This window comes from Cryptomeria japonica, chromosome 10 (assembly GCF_030272615.1).
Source record: "Cryptomeria japonica chromosome 10, Sugi_1.0, whole genome shotgun sequence".
NCBI classification, from domain to species: domain Eukaryota; kingdom Viridiplantae; phylum Streptophyta; class Pinopsida; order Cupressales; family Cupressaceae; genus Cryptomeria; species Cryptomeria japonica.
The window spans coordinates 47374928-47399906 of NC_081414.1; the positions used below are offsets into that span (position 1 = coordinate 47374928).

Consider the following 24979-nt stretch of genomic DNA (forward strand, 5'->3'; position numbering starts at 1 on the left):
AAAGTGCGTATTTTTTCGTCTACTTTCACATGATGCTATCAGATTGATGTCATTGTAAGTAGAAATTGTACTTTCAGATCTAGGCCATTTTTGGCTCTCTTGGTACTTGCATATTTGCTTGAATCTCAGTTAGATTCATTGCACTATTTATTGAAGTCTCTTGTATCTCATTTGAGAAGTTGTAAAATTTGCATCATAAGCCCATTTTGCCTTGTTTTGCAAGTGGCTCATTGTAATCGCACTAAGTATAAAGTGCCAAAATCATCACTTTTGGGGGGGTACTTTGATTGATTGAATTTGGGGGGTGTCTCTTGTGCTTTTGTGCTCTTGTGTTCTTTCCTTTTTTGCTGCTATGGGTTCTTCTAAGTTTCCTCTCTTAACTCCACATAATTATGCTACTTGGAAAATTGATGCATGGAGTAAACTTATGGAAAAAGGACTCACTCATTACATTGATGGAACTATTGTTGCTCCGGCTGATCCTAAGGCTGATCCAGTTGGTCACTTAGATTGGCTCACTAAGAATATCATGGCAATTGGTACCTTAAGAAAGTATGTATCAAAGGATCTCATTTTCCATATTGAGAAATGTACTCTAATCAAGGATGCTTGGCAAAAGTTTCAAGACTTGTATGGTCAAGTTGATGAGATTAGGGGATATCAAATTGATAGTGATCTCACCATGTTAGATCCCAAGAACTTTGATACTATACAAGATTATGTCACTAAGGCAAATGAGTTGAGGGCACAACTCAAAGATTGTGGCATTGATAAGAAGGATACTCAATTGATATTCAACTTGATAGGGAAGCTTCCACAAGAATATGCAGCATTTGTTTCTAGTTTCCAAACTCATAGAATGACAATGGGTTCAAGCTACAAAATGCCTACATTTGATGCTTTCAATGAAATGTTGATGATGGAACAAACTAAGTTGATAAGTATGGGCATTCTTAAGGCTTCTAAGTCTCAAGCATTAGTGGCAAATCAAGGAAACAAAGGAAATCAAGGAAAGGACAACTCAAACAAGAAGAAATGGCAATCAAAGCCTAAGGATAAAGCATCATCTTCTCCACAACAAGGAGATTCATCTTCTTCCAAGAAAGATAATTCACCAAAGAGAGAGAGACCTACTTGTGCTTATTGTAAAAAGATTGGTCATGAGGAACATCGTTGCCATACTAAGAAGATTGATGAGCTCACACATATCATCAAAAAGCATAACATTGATTTGCCTAAAGTCTACAAGAAGGATGATTCATCAACTTCCACTTCCTCACATTCAAAAGGAAAAGCGCAAGCATTCATGGCTTCTACAAGTGGAAAGACTCACTCTTTTGGAACAAGAAAAGGACAAGCTCTATGTGCTACAACAAATCATACTTGAGAGAGATGGCTTCTAGATTCAGGGGCTTCTCATCATATGGCATCTTCACAGTCTATGTTCTCTACATTTGAGCCTTGCACCATGCCACAGATTTTGATGGGCAATCATACATACATGGATGTGATTGGGAAAGGATCTATTGACATTGGGGATAACTCCTTCAATGATGTGTTGTGTGTACCCCACTTGACAAACAATCTCCTTTCTATCTATCAAATCACACATGGCGCAACTAAGAGAGTTGTGGAGTTCACACCTGACTCAGTTTTTATTAGAGACATGGAGACTAGAGCTATCATTGCAACTGGGGTGGTTGATCATACATCTCGGTTATACACCTTTTCAGATTTTGTTGATGATGATGATTTCACATTTGATGATTCTACATATGATGATCACACTTATAGTGATGATTCAGATTTTGAGGAGAACTTTGGACACTTGAACTTGGGGATTCTCACATGTAACCCAATTCTTGAGTCTTGTATTTCATCTTCTCATATTGATATCACATCACCTATTGCACCTGATGATGCAGATAGTGCGACAGTTTTGCCTTCATGTGATTCAGTGCAGCAGGATATACATTGTCTTCCAGCTTCAGATTCATGGGATGATTACATGACAGATATTGCAGGTTTGTTTGTGGAATCCTACATTGCAGATTTGGGAGACATCATTGATGACATACATCTTCTCTTTGATGAAGATGATCCTTCTTCGATTGTTGCGAGGGCACACTCTGACCCTCTTGTTCATTCTCTACATGATCATTCTTTCGAGGTTGACATGATTGTGGATACTTATGTACAGCAGTTGGAGGAGGTCTCTTTATTCTTTGAGGAGACACATGAGTCTTTGGATATTGTTCTCCATCCATCTCCACTAGATGTTGGAGTTCCTTTTTCAGCAGTATGGCACAGTTTACCACCTTTGGAGGGGGTATCTTTCAGCATCGACATGGGGACACTTGAGCAGTTTTCAGAGATTCCTTTCATCATGAGTTTTCTTCATACATCTTCCCTTCATGATTGGGGAGACTTCATGGATACACCTTTGGTTTTGTTTCTTCCTAAAGGGAGGAATGTTGTTCGACGTTCGTGGAGCAGTTTCTTCATACATCGAGCTTCTATCATTGGTGCAGATTCTTCATTGAAGGATGATCACAGTTTGACTTCTCTTCTTCTCTCATATGGGGGGGACTTTTTCCTCACATGGGGTTTTGTTCCTCACATACTTCTTTGAGAGTTCTTTTGTATAGCTTTCTTCTCTTCTTTTGGGGGAGGGTTTTTTCCCATTGGGTTTTTCTCTCTTTCCCCACTTTGTGAGAGATTTCATTGCATTGGTTTGCATGCATTTGCATTTGTTCATGGGTACCTAACATGGCCTCGTAGCCGGGACCCATCTTGCATTGCTTAGTTGCATTGTAGACTTAAGTGCATTCCCCTAAGTTGCACTTAAGGGGGGGTGTTGGTGTAAATAATTATTCATCATGGATATTATTACACTTACTTAAGTTTACTTAGGATAATGCATTTCATAGTAGTTTGGATATGAGACACTTGGGTGTTTGTGCCACATTGGGATAGTGTGTGTAGGAGAAATTCCACCTCTTATGATGTTGATCTTGTTATTACACTATCATATCCACTTATAGTGGAGTGATAATTCCACCTTCGGTGGGTGATCCACCTCATGTGGAATATTATATTATTTCTCTTACCTACCCACACCTATTTCCTACCTACCCTTGTTTCTTATTGAGCCACATGTCATGTTTGTGTGCTCATACATATCCCTAGCCTTGCCTATATAAGCAGGCTCATCTACATTGTATGTAACAAGTTGTTGATCATTTTCTATTGATGAGAATACAGTTTATTCTTATCCCATATTATGTCTCTATCTTGTACATTTCAATGACTTCTTGATCTTGGCAAAATCCAACAAAAAGCAAACATATTAAATAAAACGCTTTTGAGAGGACCAACCCATGTGTCCATGCTGGCCAACCCTAAGAGACTGAGAAATCAATGTCAAAATCAATAAATAAAATAATTTCAGGGCCTCCCAAAGAGGGGCGATCTCCTAGGATGTGTGCCCACCTTTAGGCAATGTAAATTAAATGATAAAAAATATATATATATTAATGCTGGCCAACCTGGTTTAATGGAGGTTGCCGTTGGGATGAAGGGGCATATTGGAGGTGAATAAATAGAGGATTGTTGAGGATCATTAGCCTAACATTCATTGCATATCTTTCCTATTTTCAAGAGCAGGTATCGAGCAGAAAACGAAGCAGACTTATGAGTGAAAATCAGGCATTGGAGGAGCAAATCTACAGAAGAAAAGAGAAGAGTTATAAGCAGAAATCAGACATATCATGAGGAGACTTAATGCAGATTTCTATGAAGATAAATTCCAGAATTGAGAGCATTTATTGAAAAACATTATTGCAGATCCGAGTGGGTAATTTCAGAGGTTCAAGGCAGATTTGTGTGAAGAAGTGGACAGATTTGTTGAAGTTCTTGACGGGATCTAGGGCGAATCCAACACTATAAATACTTTGCATTTAGAAGGTTGGTGCCTTCTACTTTGCGAGAATAGGAGGTTGGAGCCTTTCACTCAAAGAGATTGATGTCTCTTGCTGAGTTGGTGCTCAATTGTGGGTATTGGTGTCTCTAGTGGGTTGGTGCTTACAAATATTCTAGAGGCAATTGGTGTCTCCTATGGGTTGGTGCCTAGGAAATTTGTATCTTGCCATGGTTTTCTCCTGTAAGGGTTTCCACGTAAATCGCGTGTTCATTTGTGTTCTTACTTGCTAGATGTTGCATGTGTGGTTGATTAAGCTTTTTGATTTATTGATATTGCATCTAATCAAGTTTTGAAAAGTAAAAGTTTGTTATTATACTGATTCACCCCCCTCTCAGTATAATCTTGCACTCTAAAAGATCCCTAAATAGGTCTTTTGCTGCCTTGTTTAAATTTTAATTTAATAAACTATATTTTGGAGCCTTTTTGGTGTTCTTAGAGACTAGACAGAAGATGCAGAAGAGTTTGTTTCTTTTGTGTTGTTTTTTGGTGATGGGGTTTGCAACATATGACAAGAAACAACATAAAAAAGAAATGTAATCAAGAGATCGGCTTCTGATTTTTTATATGACAGCAGATTACAATCATCTAGAAGTGAAATAACATTCACATGTACAAGCAGAAAACATACCAAGGATCCAGTGCTAGGGTTTGAGGCTGATTTGCTATCCAGAAAATGGATACAAGCTGAGAAGGATGGTGTAGGAGCAGATCAGTGGATCCAATCTACTTATTCTGCCATAAGATGAATTACCAATAACAAATTGGGCAAGAACCCAATTACCAACTGAAAATCTAACCTTTGCCAGGCAAAATTATACAATTTTGACCTTCTTTTCCCACTATTTTGCTCACCCTGATCACAAATCTAGTCAGTTGACTGTGATTTCTTCCACACTACCCTTTCTAATCCCAACAATGAGATCAAGCACAAGAAATGGAGTTAGAACCCTCCATTTAATTTTAAATTGATGCACAACCTTCTAGAATGGTACGACACTGCTTGGAATGGTACGGCTGCAATCATGAAACCCACACTTGCTGCAATTTCAAGACAAACTACTCAGAACTGATATATCATACCTAATGGTGATTGCTGGGCTGATTTTGTTGCTAAATTGACCCCCATTGGGTCTAGACAAGGCACATCCTTGTCCCATGTGGGCAAATTAGTGGGTACACCTCCACTACCAATGCAGATCTAAGGGTTTACGCCCTCCAAACACCTGCAATTTCTGCTGCTAATGCAGAGCTGAGAAAATCAGAAAATAAAATAATAACATAATGCCAATTCCCTCCTCCAAAAAGTCTAATAACCTTTTCCAAGGAGTGGCATAACCCTAAATGGAATATCCAACTAAAAAAGCATCTTCCTTGGCATCTTTTGGGTCTACGTAGCCGAAAGGCTTAAAGGCTTTTAAAGTAAGACAAGGGTCCCACCATGCCATGTCATTTAAGTGATTTGAGGAAAGGGGTGGTGTTGACATTTAAGGGGCCACTTTATTAAAACATAAGCCTTTATTAAAAAAAGAAACTTAGGCTTATAAAGTAATTTATTAACTTTTGACACTTAGAAATTTGTAAGTGTCTTTATTCAACAAATGCAATGTGGGAATTGCATAAAAAAGATAAGGACATGACACACTCTTCACTCCTTTCCAATTGGACCATTTGAGATAAATGCATTCATGGAGAGCACCAATAGAAAATGTTGTTGGGAATAATAGTGCTCTACATGCTTTTTATGTTGATATTGTTATCTATACTATTCTATTACTTTGATATATATGTGGCCTGATCTCATGACGCAATGGTATAAATGGTTGATACTTTCTAGTTGCTAGTCGTATTGGGATCGAACAATAATTTTTGTTATATTTTTCTTAGACATGAGTAGATACACTCCTTATGACACATTTATATCATGACCTGATTTTTCATTTTGTAATAGATTAACAAAAACTCCAACCTACTTAGAATAGGAACCACTTTGAATGGAGACCAACCATCATGTTTATTATTGCATGAAATTACCCTCAATGCTTGGCAAAAACAACTCCATCATTTTAGTCTTGTTGCCAACCTCTCAACATGCAGTTGCCTCACAAGGTGATGCCTAGTGTTTCCTTCTATATCTGATAAATAAGTATAGGAAATAATAATACAAATGATAATGCATACCACACACAGCAGTAAAATATATCTTTATTCGCACATGAAATTATTATAGAGAAGAAGACCATAGGTGTCGACCAAGGATTACACTAGATCCGATTATACCATACTACCTTCCTTGGTGGTACACAACATATTTAAAGGACCCAATGGTTGCTGAGAGGAACACAACCGTCAACCAACCGACACATTAACCACCTGAGAATGACAATGTAGTTGGCATAAAACACATATTGTTATGTTTGATAAATTTGGTCACTCGACAATGTATTAATTAATTGTATTAAGTGGGTTGTCACTCTCGAGTAGTTATGTGTCGGTTGGTTGACGGTTGTGTACCTCTCGTCAACCGTCGGGTCCTTTAAATATGTCTATTGTAATCCTTGGCCAACCATTTATGGTCTCTTCTTTGTAATAATTGCATGTGTGAATAAAGATATATCTTACTGCTGTGTCTGGCATGCATTGTCATGTACATTATTATTTCCTATAATTGAAACTGATACCGTAGCGGTAAACATTTTGGCATCGTTGCCTTGAAAGAAATCGGGTCAGCCTTGAGTTATTCATACCCATAGACCTCATTAAAGGTGAGAAGAGGCCATAGGGTGGTCAAAACCAAGCGATTAGGTGATCCGCCGACCCTTGGTCGGAGGGAGCACAAAGATGAGTCGAAGCCTGGAAGTACTCGGAGTGTTGGGATGCTTGAGGTGGACGTGTAGAGGACGCCTGCGTCGCCGAGAGTGCAGGGAAAGCATCGGAATGTTGCAGTCGAAACAATCCACCTAGGTCTGACACACAATGCCAATACACACGGTACCTTCCGAGTAAAAAAAATGGTGAACACCTGAGAGAAGTAGAAACTGCTGAAGTTCACGAGGGATGGATTAGAGGATCCCGTACGACATTGTAAGACATGAATATCAATATGGGAGGCGAGTGGCCAAGATGATAAGGACTACTAGCTGAAGGCATTTCCCGCCACCCTTCGAGGGATCACCATTGACTAGTACACATACCTCGACACCTAGTACAAGACGAGATGGAGTGATTTGAAGAAGGCGTTCCAGGAGGAATTCAAACTCTTGAGGGATGACAATGAGATCATGGCTGAAATCTATAATACCAAGCAAGGGAAAAATGAGAGAGCACACGCTTACAACTGTAGGCTCAAAGAACTGTTGAACAAGATGGAGAACCAGCCAACCGATGAGTTGAAGAAGAGGTGGTTCACGGAGGGATTGATACCCTCACTGTGCAAGAAGATGAAAGTAGTGCCTCCGTCCTCGTACGCCAATGCTTACAATTGAGCGATGGACATCGAGAGTGAAAACAAAACCTCCTGAGAGAAGAGGAAGACTGATGATGATGAGAGCACCGAAGGTAGCAGTGATGAAGAATCCAAAACCATACGAGCCCTTCGACAGGATATGTTGAGAATGATGAAAGAATTGAAGGCTGAGAAAGGAACCAACAAAGAAATTAATGAACTATGGTGTACTAAGTGCAAAAGTGAGGGGCACACATAAGGTAATTGTCCTAGAAATATGTTTTGTGAAATTTGGCAAGTGCTAGGGCATTCAATCAAGGAGTGCCCATACAATTTGAAGATGAGAAGTACACAAGTACTCTTCACACAAGGAGAGTCCATCCCATCGAAATCATAAAATGTATCGCCAAGTGGTTATGGAAATCAATGAGGGCGAAACCAAATACAGTTTGACTCCAAAGGACGTCTTATCATACGATGCCGACAATGTAGTGAATGGAGACACTTTGTGAGAGATTGCCAAAACAAGGAAGACAATGTACAATTATTGTGCAAATGGTGTGGACCAGGTGACCATGAAGACACCAACTGTCCAAAGCAAAAAGGGGTAAATATGGTATACATCAAAGAGCCAGACGAGGAGGTACTCGCAATCATGAGGTTACAAAGTAAAAAAGCAGTGTACCCCGATCCCCTTACAGAGAAGGAAAGACTCAGAGAGGCAAAGGTGGATGTTGAACGGGCAATGGTGGAGGAGCGAAGGGCCGCTGGTACTCCACCACGGTCGGAGTCCGAGAAAACTATCATTAAACAAATGTTGCAAGCTACCGTACCAATACGGGTATCTGAGCTTCTGCAAACTATGCCACAATTGAAAATGGCCCTCACAAATGTAGTTGGCGACAATATCATCGACCAGGAACACCATGAGCCGGTGGAAAAATCACCTGGCACATCTGCCATGGATCAACCAGCGGCAAAACCATCTGGCACATCGACTGCGGACGCCATGCTGCTCACTGTGAGTATTGGCCAGGACCCAGTTGTAGTCGAAATGTGTAATGTCCCCACTCTAGCAGATTGACCAAGTATATGTGCGTTAGCCTAGCTCTACATGGTCCCGAGGGCTAACGAAGGGTTTAAAGGGATCCTGGAGTGTTTTGGCCCAGTCATTTCTAGTTTGGGCCAAAACGAAGTTGATTTACTTAGTTTCAGGCATACTTACTATTTTTAGTAAGTCAGCAGGACACAACGGGGGCTAGTTTTGGTGATTGGATTTGATACTCCTTGGCAAGAGCTTTCCGACGAGCTATCACTCACGCTATTCGGAGTCTGATTGCTAATATATTTTAATGCCTGAAGTTTTATTAAAGTAACATTTAATTTAATTGTAAAATATTAAAGTGTTACTTTAATATTTATTTTATGGAGATATGCGTAAATCAAAGGGGCAACCAAGGGAGACATAAGTGAATATTTTAATATGTTTTATCGAACATGTTTTATCCCACATTGCTTGAGTGAGTTGGGTCGCCCCTTGGAGAAAGAATAAAAGGGAGCTTTTGTGGCTTCATTGGGCATGTGGAATATGAGAAGAATTTGGTGTGTGAGTTGCAAATCCGTTCTTGGCATTAGAGAACGTCTATCCTCTCTTGTGACATTCTAGACGTCATTTCCTTGGGGTTTGGCCTTTGGAATCCTTTGCCATCAGCTTCATTTACAGGCAGATTGGGTGTTTTTTCCAGCTACAAGCAGCAGCATTATTTGGTTGCATTTCTAGCTACAGGCCGCGACACTATTCACGCGGGTACTATTCACGTGACACTATTCACGCGGGTACTATTCACGCGGCACTATTCACGTGGGTACTATTCACGCGGCACTATTCACCTGGCACTATTCATGCAGCACTATTCATGTTACTGTAGCAGCAGAATTAGAAACTTTGGTTGGAACATTATGTCAAAATGCTGAGTATTTAGTGAGTTGAAAATAACCTGCTATGTATTTGATTTTGTTAATTCTGGAAATAATATTATAACAGCAGTAGTTCAATTTCCAGCTTGCCTATTATTGTAAATTCTTTTTAGTTCATGTTATGTGGTTTCATACCTGTGCAAAGACTTAAAAACCAAAAAAAAAACATTGAAACATTAAACGGAGGAATAAGGAGTTGGCTGCAAACTGTTTGACTAAATTCCTATCAGCAGTGGGGTTAGTTTTTGGGCATTCTAGGGTGTCCATTACAATGGTATCAGGAGTTGGCTGCAAACTGTTTGACTAAATTCCTATCAGCAGTGGGGTTAGTTTTTGAGCATTCTAGGGTGTCCATTACAGTGGTATCAGAGCAGAAGATTCTACCATCTTGTGGGAAACTTCCACCAAAACATATTGCAGAAATAAAATAGGTCCAGAATGTATGATTGAGCATGCGACAGGGGCATTATAATTTTCGCAATACCAGGGCCAGACAAAATAGAAATTCGGATAATCAGAGTGAGCAGTCTAGTTCATCCGTGCAGGTGGACATAGAATCCAGTCATACAGACATAGAGGAAATATTCTTCGATCAGGACAGCAGTATGGGTGACCGAGATGAGAGGAATATCGTTCCAGATCAGGGGGAGGTAATGTTCAGACAGTTGCTGGCTACGTTAGAGCAAGGGCAGCGTATGCAGCAGGAGCAGAATAGGCGAATGGACATGATGTTGCAGCTTATGGCTAGACAGATGGGCGTTAATATTAATCCAGGTGATGCCAACAATGGAAACAATAACAATGGGGGAAACGATAACAATAGGGGCAATGATAATAATGGAGGCCGAGGCAACAACAATGGCCCTGAGAATAACATTAATGGTAATAATGGACATGGCAACAATGGGATTGAGGTGGATAACTTTAGACACATTGCACACCCAGCTCGAACAGTGAGCTCGAGACCTCTTCTACCCACCTTTCCACCTAGGGATCCGGTTCAACCAGTGAACAAACCGCAAATTACTGAGTTATAGGGTCAGTTTAGGAGGGACTGGGAGGCCAGTGGACCCGAGTTTCAGGCAGATATTTCCCTCAGAGATTATATGGACTTGAGGATGAGACATATGCCTAGAGCAGGGGGGAGGAATCAGAATTTTGAGCTGAGGAAGAAAGTTGGAAAACTTTCCTTGCCTTATTATGATGCTTCAGGGAAGATGACTGCACGAGCTTGGGTGCAGAAGGTAGATACATACTTACAGCTTAATCCTATGCCTGAGGAGGAGGCTATCAAGTATGCGGCTATGCATTTGGACGGCGTTGCGCATGAATGGTGGCATCATGGCATGGTGACTCTGGGGCATAATCAAATTACATCCTATGAGGAATTCACAGAAAGATTGATTGAGAGATTTGACACTAGGGATCCCGAGTTACATTTCAAGGAGCTAGCACAGTTAAAACAAACAGGTTCGGTGGATGCTTACATTGCCGAGTTTCAGCAGTTGTCTGTACTTGTTACTGATATCTCTCCTAGGAGATTGGTGGTGTTATTTTGTGATGGGCTTGCTGATCCATTACGTGGTTGGGTGAAGGGACATGATCCACTCACCTTAGCAGAAGCAACTAAAAAGGCACGAGATTTAGCCCCTTCGGTATACAAAGGAAAATACCATTCAACAGATTCTTCCTACTGCAAGGACAAAGACAAAAAACCATTTCAGAAAGAGTATAACAAACCCAAAGAAGGATCAAAAGGACTAGACAGCGAAACCTTGAATGAACTTCGAAAGAAGAAACTGTGCTTCCAGTGTAGAGAGCCTTGGGACTTATCTCATAAATGCCTCTCAAGGCTAAGGCAAATCAAATGGAGTATTTTTCAGCAGAGGAGTCAGAGTCAGAGGGGGAGGATCAGCACTCTGATTCAGATGAGAGTAGTACTACAGAGAGGAGCAGAACTGCTGAGGATGACAGATCATTGGCACGGTTAACCGAGGCTCAGAAGGCAATCACCTTTAAGGTGAGAGGTACTATCCAGGGATAGAAGGTGATTTCCCTTATTGACACTGGGGCTACGCATAACTTTATTGATACACAGTTGGTAGCCAGGAAAGGCTTACAGACAGAGGAGCATGATGGTTTTAGAGTCATGGTGGCTAATGGCCAAAAACTATTATGTACTCAGAAGGTTTCGGATCTTCACATTAGATTTGGAGATGGTTATGAGTTGGAAGATGATTTCTATGTTGTGGACATGGGAGATTACGACGTCATCCTCGGTATGACATGGATGGCATCGCTGGTTGAGTTCACTTTCAATCTAGCGAAATTGGAGATGAGGTTTCAGCATGAGGGTAGGACTGTTGTGCTCAGGGGACTTTCAGATGGGAGTTGCAGGGTAGTGTCTTTGAGGAGAATGGAGAGACTTTTTCGACATAATGACATAGAGTGGGCAACAGAGTGCTTAGTTATGCCAGCTTCACCGGAGCCTCGAGTGAAGAGTCATCCACCAGATATACAGGAGATACTTGACAGGCATGCCAAGGTATTTGGTGATATTCCTCATGGGGTTCCTCCCGATAGGGGTGCAGAGCATGTTATTGAGCTCGAAGAGGGAGCCAAACCAGTGATGATCACTCCCTATCGTCATCCTAAGAAACATAAGGATGAGATAGAGAAGGCAATTAAGGAGTTGTTGGAAATGGGGCACATCAGGCCCAGCAAAAGCCCCTTTGCTTCCGCAGTTGTCTTGGTTAAGAAGAAGGATGGAACAATGCGCATGTGCATTGACTACAGGGCCTTGAACAAAAAAACCATTAAGAACAGGTACCCCATTCCGCGGATAGATGAGCTAATAGATGAGCTACATGGGGCATGTGTCTTCACAAAGATAGATTTGAGATCAGGGTATCATCAGATCAGTATGAGGGCAGAGGACATTGAGAAAACAGCTTTTCGGTGTCACTATGGTCATTTTGAGTTTCTGGTTATGCCATTTGGGCTAACTAATGCTCCTGCTACTTTTCAAAGTTGCATGAACCAGGTGTTTAGGGGGCAATTGAGGAGATACGTTTTGATTTTCTTTGATGATATTTTGGTCTTTAGCAAGACATGGAGGGAGCATTTACAGCATCTTGAGGAGGTGCTATCTATTTTGGAGAGAGAGTCCCTGTATGCCAAGGAGTCTAAGTGTGAGTTCGGGTTGACAGAGCTTTTGTACCTTGGTCATATTATCAGTGCAAAGGGAGTTCGGGTGGATCCTGAAAAGATTAGAGCTATTGTTGATTGGCCCACACCTACGAACCTTACTCAGCTTAAGGGGTTCTTTGGCTTATGTGATTTTTATAGAAGATTTGTTAAGGGGTTTTCTCAGACAGCTGCTCCCTTGACAGATCTTACTAAGGGGGGGGCCTTCATGTGGACAGAGGCAGCACAGAGGTGTTTTGAGCATTTCAAGCAGGTGATGTCTTCATGTCCAATTCTAGCTCTACCAGACTTCATGAAGCCCTTTGAGCTTCATTGTGATGCATCGGGTGATGGGATTGGAGCAGTATTGATGCAGGAGAAGCACCCCATTGCTTTTGAGAGTAGGAAGCTTCGAGGTGTGGAGAGGAGCTATTCTATTTATGATTGTGAGATGTTGGCCATCATGCATGCCTTGGCCAAATTCCGATCCTACTTGGTTGGAGGGAAGTTTGTGATCAAGACGGATCACAATAGCATAAAGTATTTCATGAGCCAGCGAGACTTGAATGACAGGCAGCAGAAGTGGGTCACTAAATTGCAGGCTTATGACTTTGACATTGAGTTGTCAAAGGGAAGAGGAATGTAGTAGCTGATGCCTTATCCAGAAGACCTCACATTTGTGCTCTTGCAGAGATTACAGGAGATTGGAGGGATAAGATTATAGCAGAGTATGTCGGCGATACTTGGGCATCTGGTTTGATTTCAGGTACTACGCAGGATGATCGCTATGAGGTGATAGATGGATTGATCAAATTTCAGGACAGAGTTTACTTGATTCCGTCATCACAGTTGAGAGAAGCGATACTTAGGGCATTTCATGATGCACCTACAGCTGGGCATCCGGGGGTCTTCAAGACCTATAGGCAGATCCGAGAGCGATTCTCATGGAGAGGGCTCAAGGATGATGTTCAGAGGTATGTCAGGGAGTGTGCAGTTTGCCAGCAGAATAAGGGAGAGCACACGTTCCCTGCAGGTTTACTACAGTCCTTGCCCATCCCAGATAGGAAATGGGAAAGTATTTCAATGGACTTTATCACTGGGTTGCCACGAGTGCAAGGGAGGGATTGCATCTATGTGGTGGTAGACTGCTTAACGAAGTTCGCTCACTTCTTTGCTATTGCGTCCACTTACACAGCAGCACAGGTGGCAGATCTTTTCTTCAGAGAGATATTCAGGTTACATGGGCTACCTAGATTCATTGTCAGTGATCGGGATAGTAAATTTATGAGTATTTTCTGGCAAGAGTTGTTTAGGTTGTGTGGCACAGATCTTACACCCAGCACTAGTTATCATCCGCAAACAGATGGGCAGACGGAGATTGTGAATAAATGGGTGGAGGGATATTTGAGGAACTATGTGACTACACAGCAGAGGGATTGGGTTAGATGGTTGCATATGGGAGAATACTGTTACAACACTACATATCATATGTCCATCAGGATGACACCCTTCATGGCACTTTATGGTTATGAAGCACCAAGCTTCATGGATCTGGTTTTGGGGGACAGCAGGGTGCCCAAAGCCAAAGACTTATTGCAGGATAGTCAGGATATCTTGAGAGTGCTCAAGGAGAACATACAGCAAGCTCAGAATCAACAAAAGTTGTATACTGATCAGCACAGGGTAGAGCGCAGTTTCGAGGTAGGGGATATGGTATACTTGAGGCTATAGCCATATAGGCAGTCATCTCTCAAGAGGAGCGGGGCAGAGAAGCTGAAGCCTAGATTTTATGGTCCCTACAGGGTGATTCGCAAAGTGGGCGAAGTCGCCTATGAGCTTGAGCTTCCAAAGGGCAGTCGAGTACACAATGTATTTCATGTGTCTAGGCTTAAGAAAGCTATTGGTCAGAGTGTAGTACCTTCTGCAGATTTACCTCCTTTGGATGAGGAGGGGAAGCTCGTGTTAGTACCTGAGGCTATTCTGGACACCAGAGAGAGGAAACTCAGAAACAGGATAGTGAAGGAGTATTTGGTCAGATGGAGAGACTTGCCGGAGGAAGATGCTACATGGGAGAATGAGCAGGTGATACAGCAGGCTGGACTGAGATTGCTTGAGGACAAGGAATTTCAAGGGGGGCGGACTGTAATGTCCCCACTCTAGCAGATTGACCAAGTATATGTGTGTTAGCCTAGCTCTACATGGTCCCGAGGGCTAACAAAGGGTTTAAAGGGATCCTGGAGTGTTTTGGCCCAGTCATTTTTAGTTTGGGCCAAAACGAAGTTGATTTACTTAGTTTCAGGCATACTTACTATTTTTAGTAAGTCAGCAGGACACAACGGGGGCTAGTTTTGGTGATTGGATTTGATACTCCTTGGCGAGAGCTTTCCGACGAGCTATCACTCACGCTATTCGGAGTCCGATTGCTAATATATTTTAATGCCTGAAGTTTTATTAAAGTAACATTTAATTTAATTGTAAAATATTAAAGTGTTACTTTAATATTTATTTTATGGAGATATGTGTAAATCAAAGGGGCAACCAAGGGAGACATAAGTGAATATTTTAATATGTTTTATTGAACATGTTTTATCCCACATTGCTTGAGTGAGTTGGGTCGCCCCTTGGAGAAAGAATAAAAGGGAGCTTTTGTGGCTTCATTGGGCATATGGAATATGAGAAGAATTTGGTGTGTGAGTTGCAAATCCGTTCTTGGCATTAGAGGACGTCTATCCTCTCTTGTGACATTCTAGACGTCATTCCCTTGGGGTTTGGCCTTTGGAATCCTTTGCCATCAGCTTCATTTACAGGCAGATTGGGTGCTTTTTCCAGCTACAAGCAGCAGCATTATTGGTTGCATTTCCAGCTACAGGCCGCGACACTATTCACGCGGGTACTATTCACGTGACACTATTCACGTGGGTACTATTCATGTGACACTATTCACGCGGGTACTATTCATGTGGCACTATTCACGCGGGTACTATTCACCTTCACCTGGCGCTATTCACGCGGCACTATTCATGCAGCACTATTCATGTTACTGTAGCAGCAGAATTAGAAACTTTGGTTGGAACATTATGTCAAAATGCTGGAGTATTTAGTGAGTTGAAAATAACCTGCTATGTATTTGATTTTGTTAATTCTGGAAATAATATTATAACAGCAATAGTTCAATTTCCAGCTTGCCTATTATTGTAAATTCTTTTTAGTTCATGTTATGTGGTTTCATACCTGTGCAAAGACTTAAAAACCAAAAAAAAAACATTGAAACATTAAACGGAGGAATAAGGAGTTGGCTGCAAACTGTTTGACTAAATTCCTATCAGCAGTGGGGTTAGTTTTTGGGCATTCTAGGGTGTCCATTACAGTGGTATCAGGAGTTGGCTGCAAACTGTTTGACTAAATTCCTATCAGCAGTGGGGTTAGTTTTTGGGCATTCTAGGGTGACCATTACAAAATGGAGATCATGGGATGGAAGCTGACCAATACCATAGTGGACGACAGCTCTAGAGTAAATGTATTGCTGGAAGAAACATGGAGGGGTCTGGGCAAACCAACTCTCTGGCCACCAACATTTCATCTTGTAGGTGTCGACCAACATGGTATCAAACCCTTGGGAACACTTATGGCACAGAAGGTCATTATTGGCACTCAACCCTTCCTCCTGCACTTGTGGTCATTCCACTGGAAAAGAAGGCATACGACGCCCTCCTTGGAAGGGGTTGGCTGATCGTAGCCAAGGCGAACCATAATTGGAAGAAGAACACACTCCATCAAGAGCGTAGGGCGGAAGTACGTCATCGACTTGAGAAACAAGGCAATGAGTAAAGAACTGGCATCCTTCGACTCAGAGTTTGAGGGTGGAGAGCTAGGTATGGATGAAGGGAGGAAAGGTAGGGAACCCAACGATTAAGGGGTGCTTGAGTTGGAAGACTGCTTTGAAGATGAGACGAATTCCCTAAATGGACTATTCCATTGGCAGATGGAAGACTTCAAGGTATTTTTGCCAACATGTAATTTCCTTGAGAAGCTACAACCCAAGGTGAAGAGAAACCGATGAAAGTGTGTAAAGTTAAGGACAATACATCTGACAATATGACGATGGAAAATGGAAGCAAAAAGAAAAGGGAATCAAAGAAAATAAAAAAATTTAAACGGTAAAATATAGAGTTGGCCAATGAGAAAACATTTAATAATGGAGGTATTGAACTGGTATGGGAAAGGAGGAGTGAGGCTATACGACGAGGAGACAAGGAACAAAATACTCAGCCATATGGGTTTGGTGGGAGCCCATACGTGGGTAAGGAGGCACATCTATCGAAAAAGTTGTACATGGTGAAGGAGATCAAACAAGTGTTATTTAGAAGAGGGGGTTCAACCCATCCGTGAGAAATCGTACACGAACAGAGAGAAGACACCCTACAAAAGAAGGAAGTTTGAATTGGAAGCTAAGCTGTGCACGAGGGTTGTGAAGGAAGATATAGGGCCAACCATCAGTACTGTACGGGCCAAGGAAGTCGTACGAAGTACAATTGTACGGGTAGAAGCAACACTGGAGAGCATTTGTGCAACTACACCCACATACAACCATCAATTCTTGTTACCGATTGTGCGGATAGGACATCAGGTTGTATGAGCAGTAGGAGGTCGCACGGAGTTGGGGAGGTTATACGAGGTGAAGCTGAATACCACATGCATCAAGTTGAACATGTTGTACAAGCACGAATGTCGTACGTGGAGGAGAAACAACATAAGGAGAGGGTGTTGTATGGCCCGCAAGGAGGTACATTTCAAGAACAAAAGAAAGAAAGACTGTACGCCGTAGTGAAGAAGCCGTGCATAGAAGTCAAGCCATATGTAGAGGTTAAGCCGTACACAGAAGAAGTCACACTACACAGAGGAAGAATCAGTATGTCGTATGGGATTGTGTACGTGAACATCATTTTTCTGATTTTTTAAGGTGCTAGAAGCAATATTGATGAAGCTAGAGAAGAGCTTTAACCAATGTGTGCAACATGTTGTAAAGAAACCACTTTGTCGTACAGAATGATGGCATTGAGAGGATTGTACAACCTTAAGCCATATAGAAGGATGGCAATGAGAGGATCGTACAAATGACACAATGAGAACTCCACACGCTGGCTGAGGCTGATGACGTACGATTGATTTGCGTGCGCATACGGGGTGCAAACACTACCGTATGATGCTAAAGAAATACTTTGGCCATATGGGATAAGTATCTGACATACGGTGTGGACAATATGCTCTACCCATACGGGATGAAGTATCCATCATACGGTATGCTCTATCCGTACGGGATGAAGTATCCTCCGTATGGTGTGGACAATATGCTCTATCCATACGTGATGAAATTGATGTATGACAATGACCCCTTGGAACTTCGAAATTGGCAATAGCATTATGAAACAATGCACTAACTGTCATACAAGATGTATGAACTGCTCAAAGAACTGCTCAAAGCGCCATACGTGAGGATGTATGAACTGCCATACGGGAGAATGAAAATGTCATACATGAGAATGTGCCAAGCAGTGTCGTACGGTATTGCTGAGCTGTACGAAAGGAGCATCAAGGTACCGTATGAGAAGCATAAAGGACTGTCATACATGATGAATGGAGACCACACATGAGAAAGACGATGGTGCTGTATGGTGCAAAATGTAAGTGACACTTCCATACCTAGGGTGTCATACAATAATGAGCAAAAGCAGTACAGACGCGTTTGGCTTGGAAAGTACTCCCTACGTGGCATGAATAGTACATGTGGAAACCATCTTTGCAACTATGGAGTTTGTACAGGATAACATACTCAAGGCCACAATGGAGATTGGAGGTCGTACGAAAAGAACAGTAGGCTACCTTGGCAATGATATTGTTGTACAAATACGAGGACAACCAATCTTGAGTGGGGCGGATTGTAATGTCCCTACATTGAAATAGAATTTAATAGCAAATAAAAATAATAAAAATAAAATTAAAATTCACAAGAATAAAAATTAAATTAAATTATAAAAGAATATAATTAAATATACTTAAAATTTAATTAAGTTAACGAATGGCCAAAAGACATGGAATGAAAAGTTGCAACTCCCTTGAACATGAGATATAAAAGGGAGAAGAGTACCTCATTTGAGGGGGGATAATTTGGGAATCAAAAGTGCAGATCTGATTTAAATAAGAAATGCAGATCTGATCATGAAAGGCTGTGTCCCTTTCAAAAGGCAGATACAATGAAGAGTTGCATTCTTTCAAAAGGTGCTAATGGTGGAAAGGGCATGTCTCTTGCCAAAGGGCATACATGATGAAGAGGCGTGACCTCTTCCTCACATTGAGAGATGAAGGAAAGGATTCAAAAGCATCAAGTGACATCACCATCGATCAGATCAGATCAGATCAGAACTGTTATTAAGTTACAAGCAGTAACATCCTTGTTCTTGGTGGTATGCATGGGGACTATCATAGTCCTATCAGGATAGGCTGTAGCTTGTTTATCATTTAGATCACAAACTTTATCTCAGACAGACTGCCATGCCCCATTCCTAACCTTCATATTTCCTTTGATCAAATATGATATATGCTTGACACTATAGTATTAATAATCTGATTTTATTAATAATCATGATCGAACTAGAAAGTCGAAACATCCGATCAATACTGAAATGAATGTATTATAGGGAAAACCAATTATGGATATATCCATGATTACCCAGCCACAAAGCAAATCACATAATAATCAATGGTGAAAGGAAAATAATAAAAAACAATGAAATATAGTTAATCGCTGAAAATGATAAGTAGTCATTAATATTAGGTAAGTCAAAGAGGTATGAATGAGGAGTTATGGGCAGGGGTCATGTAAAGAGACATCTCATTTCACCACATATCTCCTCACATCCTATTTAAAGGTGGATACATGTTCTGTCAAGACCATCAAACAATCCTGGAAGAAGATAGCATAAAAGAAAAGATCGAATCTGCAACTATCATTAAGATAAGGCAATACTCTGGTATGAGGTTTTTGTGTATATTTCTGATAATACTTTCTACATATTACTATTGATAGCAGATCGCTGTTTTGATTATTCGATATAGTATACTGCATGTTATCTCCTATCTACTCATTTCCAATTCATATTGTGTGATTCTTATGGCTATTTAACATGGGATATGTGATTATTGTAATAAGCCATGGTTGGGAGATGAGGCCAAAGGGGCCCAAGGTGCTCTGCCTTTGGCCTTAGGAGGGTTAGACTTAGGACAGCCTATTGAGAAAATCCTTGTCCTCTCCACCATAGTGATAGACGGGATCATGTGAGTAGGAGAATGTGGCTTGATTGAGGGAGAATGGTTGTTAAGACACCCTATCAAGTTACCCATCCTAGCTGGCTATGATTGAGATTCTTTTAGTTATGGTCTATGATTCTGATCTCTACATTTACATTTGTTTGTAACTGCAAATTGCTTTTAGTTTCATCAATAATTGGTCCTTCTTTACTTTATAGTCTTTCTACTTTACTCTAAGAATCATAGTTAGCCTTTCTTACTTTATGGATCATAATCAGTCATTCTTTATTTTATGTATCATCATAGCTAGTTGTTTGTAATTACTATATAATTTGTAGGTTAATTTCCTAACTTGTTTGCAGGGTTTTTCTATTAAAGAGATAAAGGTATTCCCTCTCTAACCCAACCTTAATAACTAAGAATTGTAATCTAGGGTAAACTAGGGCATTTTACAAAAAGGGACATTACATAAATCAACAAGGTAGGTATTTCCCTTAATTCTCTGTCATCAATTGTCTTGAAACAAACCATAGAGATTAAATGCTTGTTTCTGCAATGGAAAATTGGATGCTAGTAGGTGATTCCCAGAATGAGCTTTGGCTTTTCCTCATCTAGGTGTCGATCAATTCAAATGCTACCGGCACTGTGATGCCATCATCTCATTAGTTCAATCTAAATCTGAATTCTGACATTGCATTGGTCCTAAATTCCCATAGGAAGACTCGGATTATCAAGCATGCAAATTGTATTGACTCTGACAAGTTTGAAAAGTAACTACAATTTTGATAGAACATTTTGGAGCTTCTAGATCATGGAAAATCCTACATCCAGCTGAAAAGTCTATAAAAGCTTGAATGCCTTACTACAATTGCAAGTGCTCGAGAATCAATCACCAGCCTTCCAAAACATATAAAAGAAGGAGGAAAACCAATAGTTTTAGTTGACTGAAAAACAACAAATTTGAAAATAAAACAATTAACATTCAAACTTCAATGTTAGGTTGAAGGGAAATGACTTACGTAAATGCAAGAAACCTGCTGTCAGGATTATGCCAGTTATTCTCGTGCCAGCTAACATCATTCTGCAATGAGAAATACTTGCTTTGAACAACTCTTGAGGATAATAAATGCAGATTATTATTTCTATAAGACATCTAGATATAAATTCATGATAAATAATATATTTGAGACTCATTTTCCTTCAAAAGAAATTTAGCAGAGATGAGTTAATCCCTTTCAGAATAATGAAAATGGTAATTGAAACACAAAAAGTAACATGCACCAGCCATTACAAATTTACAACATATTTTACATACAAACTAGATTTTTGTTTAGACAGTAGGCTGTTTGTGGTTTGTTAATGTAAAAAATTTCTGCATAATCCTGTGCAACTAACTTTAACTAGGCTGTCGTAGGACACATCACCAGGGAATTGGTTGAAACTAAGACTGGATCAAGAGAGAAAGATAAAAGAGTATTCAATAAATAGATAGGGAGTTGAAGAACGTAGACTCCACATCACTGTACAATATGCTTATGAAATCTAGGACTATTTTTATGGCAGGCAAGTATTGAAATGATAGCTTTTATAGATGTTTGATTAGTTCGATCTGGAATTTTTTGGAAGCACTGTGTCATGGCTTCCTTGTGCTATTATCCTTATTATGTAATTTTGTTCATATTTTTCAATTTAGGTAGTCAATATATTACAAGAAGAATAAAATATGTTCTTTCTAATATACAAAGAAATAAAGTAGGAACAATCCCATCCAAAACAAAACAAAAAATGAGTCTATGGGATTGCAAAGCAGAGTGGTATATTTCATTTATCCCTAATATAGCTACAATAAATACAGATATACTCTTCAATCTGAGGAAATGCTTAGAAACAATTTCAAAAGTACTGAAGCCAATTCAATTGATCAAACAGATTAAGAATGCTACCCTCAAGGAGGTGTTAGCATTAGTTATCTTTGATTTTTTTCAGTTGTCGCAATGCAAATAGAATGTCCATAGAAAAGTAGAAATTGGATATTTAGTATTTTCAAAACCACAATCTCTTAGGACATTGTTGGTCTCAAAAGTATATTATCAAGATTCAAATAAAAATTAAAATTTCACATCCATGGGAATCATGGCTAAAGATAACTTGGTATACCTGGGTTAGAAATATGCTGCGTCCCAAAAGAGGATTTTGTCGACGAAACTTGATAGTCTCGGCAAAAAACCTGAAATAACTCTGCTTTCTTGACTCTAGCTGTGTTTGATTCATCATTCAATTAAGTAGAAAAAAGTTGTCAAGAGAGATTAACTGAAAATATGACAGCTCCAAAGTTCAATCTTAATGATTCATACCTGATTCCATTGAAAATGATTCAGGGCATTATCATGGCCATAAGTATTATTATTTCCATATCGAGTGTGACCATACTCATCTGCCATCAATATCATTGGTGTTCCCTGCATATGCATAAGCCAACGTAATGTGTGACTATCATAACAAATAGCAAATAAAACAATTTCAATATGTGATACTGGCCGTAGACACAACCAGAAGAGATGAAAATCATTGATGCTGAGTAGGAATATGAACAAAATACATTTTTTGTAATCTCATAGAACAATTCAGGAGAAAAAAGAGAATATTGAAAATTTGAAAGATCTGAGAAACACAACTGAATATTATAAATTTTTCTTAGATTATTACAAAACATAATTTCATCTATTAAAAAATTGAATACATTACATTGCAGTTGCATGCAGGTTTTCCCACAAGAATAGTGCTTGGGCAAAACATACAAAAGGCACTATTCAAGGAGACATAACAAATAATGAAAGCTTTGAATCACGTATCAAATTCTCAAAATATGAAAATCCATGTTGTACTTCTACCACTTCTCATAACAATGTCATTTGGACATTTTTATTACCCCTATACATCATTCCCCTCTCACGTCATCCTATTTTTGCCTCATTCATATTATTATCATGTAGCTGCTAAAGAATCACATCCACAAATGGGAGGTATTCCCTTTGAGGATTATCATTTCATAGTGACAATTTATTGTGTTTCCACAAAATACTATTTGATCTTGAATTATTCTCGAAGTTACAAGACTTGCCTAGACTTGGCAAGTCGCTCACGTCAGTCTACGAGACTTGACAGCCAAGTACTCGCTACGCTCATCAAGTTTGGGAGACTCATCAAGGCTAGGCAAGTCCTGACACCCAAACTCGGTCACAGCTGGGTCTTTCAAAAAGCCAAAAAAACATAAATAAAGCAAATCAGTTCAATTTATTTTTTTTATATTTCTACTACGTGCTAAAAGCAACTTATTTCATTTCCAAGCCAAAGGTGAATGGAAAAAGAGAGTTTTGTGCCATAATTGAATTGCATTAAAGGGAGACCAGCAAGGAGATTGAGCAAAAATTAACGGTTGAATCACATTTGGGCAGGTTTGTAACTACTTTTAGTGCATCTAGAGAAGTTTACAAAGGATTGGGAAGAGCTCACCATTGATTTCAAGCAAGATTTAAGTGATAAGTTTGCATTTTGAAGGTTTTTTTGCTTTTTAACAAAAAATTCATTTTTTTCTATTTTCTTTTTAGTGGGCCAAAGAGCAAATGCTAAGTATGTTTAATTCTTTTGTTGAAGAAACCCTAGGTGTTTTTGCAAAAAGAATAGTTTTATAGTTATAAACCCTTGATTTTTATATTAGTTTAATTATAACCATGAATGTTAATTTTTATTTATTTATATGTTATCACAGCATTCTCGAGTTTTGTAAATCGTATTTTATCACAATGTCTTGAACCCCAATTAGAAAGGACACTTGTTAGAAACATGCTATTGTTACCCCTCAGCAAGAGAAAGGAGAGGTAATGTTTTTACATTGCAAAACAACTTTTTTTGGGGGAGGCATTAACAGATTGAAATACCATCTTGCATATATACTTAGCTGAGATGCTAATCCATGCCCACATGTATCTGTTGAGGTTAAGCGTGAAGTGCAAGTTAAATTAGGAACCTTTGAGCAGCAAAAATAACTAAAAAAGAGGAAAAGAAAGGAGATGCCAGCCATTGGTTGAATTGGAGAGTCTTCTTCCATTCCTCCATTTCATCAATTTTCAGGTGCTAGTAGTGCTAGTGCTAGTGGCAGTGGTAGTGTTAGCATTGGACCTAGAATTCGTGCATCTAGGTTAGATTCATATGTTTTGCTACACACTAGTCTAGGTTCCCAATAGTCACTTGAGAGCATGGGTTGGAGCAAAGATAAACATGATGCAACTAAAAGTGCAATTCAAAATATTTGGTTCTATTGTGCCATTCCATTCAGCCGGGTAATTCTTTGTTTGTTTGTTTTAAAATAAATAGCTTGATTCTTTGTTTTTTGAATTTTTATACTTAGAGGTGTTGTGCGAATAGCACACCCATCCCTGTCTTGGACAAGGACCCCCCAGTTTGTGCCTTTTGTCTTTGCGGAAGAGGAAGGGGATATGAAGGGTCAAGTGCCGCTAAAACCAAATTCGGCCTCATGGGGCTGTTGTGATGTATTCACACATCGCCCCATAAATGGGACCCTTGCTTTTTGCTTTCTGGGGTTTGTTTTTCTAGTTTTTTTTAAGGTTTTGTCTGTTAGCCTTTGCATGATGAGTGTTGTCAAGGGAGTCGCTGGGATGGTAGGCTCTGCTTGAGTCAAGGTGAGTCAATAGGGCCCTAGAATTAGGGTTTCTTTGAGAGTCTTCCTTAGGGCCTAGTTTTGCTCTTGTTGCTCATTGTGTCTTGCTTGGTGAGTGAATATCATCCTTGAAGGTCTGAGTTAGGTCAAGTTGGTGAGTGATGGAGTCTGGAATGTCATTTTGATCTCCAAATGCCCTGAAATTTGGCTAAGTTTGGAATGTCCTGAACCTGAAATTTGGCTAAGTCTGGAATGCCCTGATCCTGAAATTTGACTAAGTCTGGAAAACTGAGGAATCCTCCAAAAACTAGAATTTGCAATATAACTCCTGGAGGTTCGAAACCACTCTCAAACATCGTGAAAGTATATATGGAATATAACTTAAAGTATAACTTATACTTAAATGTTA

The 24979-nt window shown here is 39.9% G+C and overlaps 1 protein-coding gene across 1 annotated transcript in view; it reads right to left on the reverse strand.

Moving 5' to 3' along the window:
• Positions 1-24979, reverse strand: part of LOC131029452 (isoamylase 3, chloroplastic) — a 311234-nt gene that overhangs the window by 9314 nt on the left and 276941 nt on the right. The window contains exons 20-22 of the mRNA XM_057959949.2: positions 22247-22351; positions 22050-22148; positions 20912-20973 (exon numbers count right to left, since the gene is read on the reverse strand). Of these exons, the coding sequence (XP_057815932.1) occupies positions 20912-20973; positions 22050-22148; positions 22247-22351 (266 nt within the window). The remainder of the gene's footprint in view (positions 1-20911; positions 20974-22049; positions 22149-22246; positions 22352-24979) is intronic.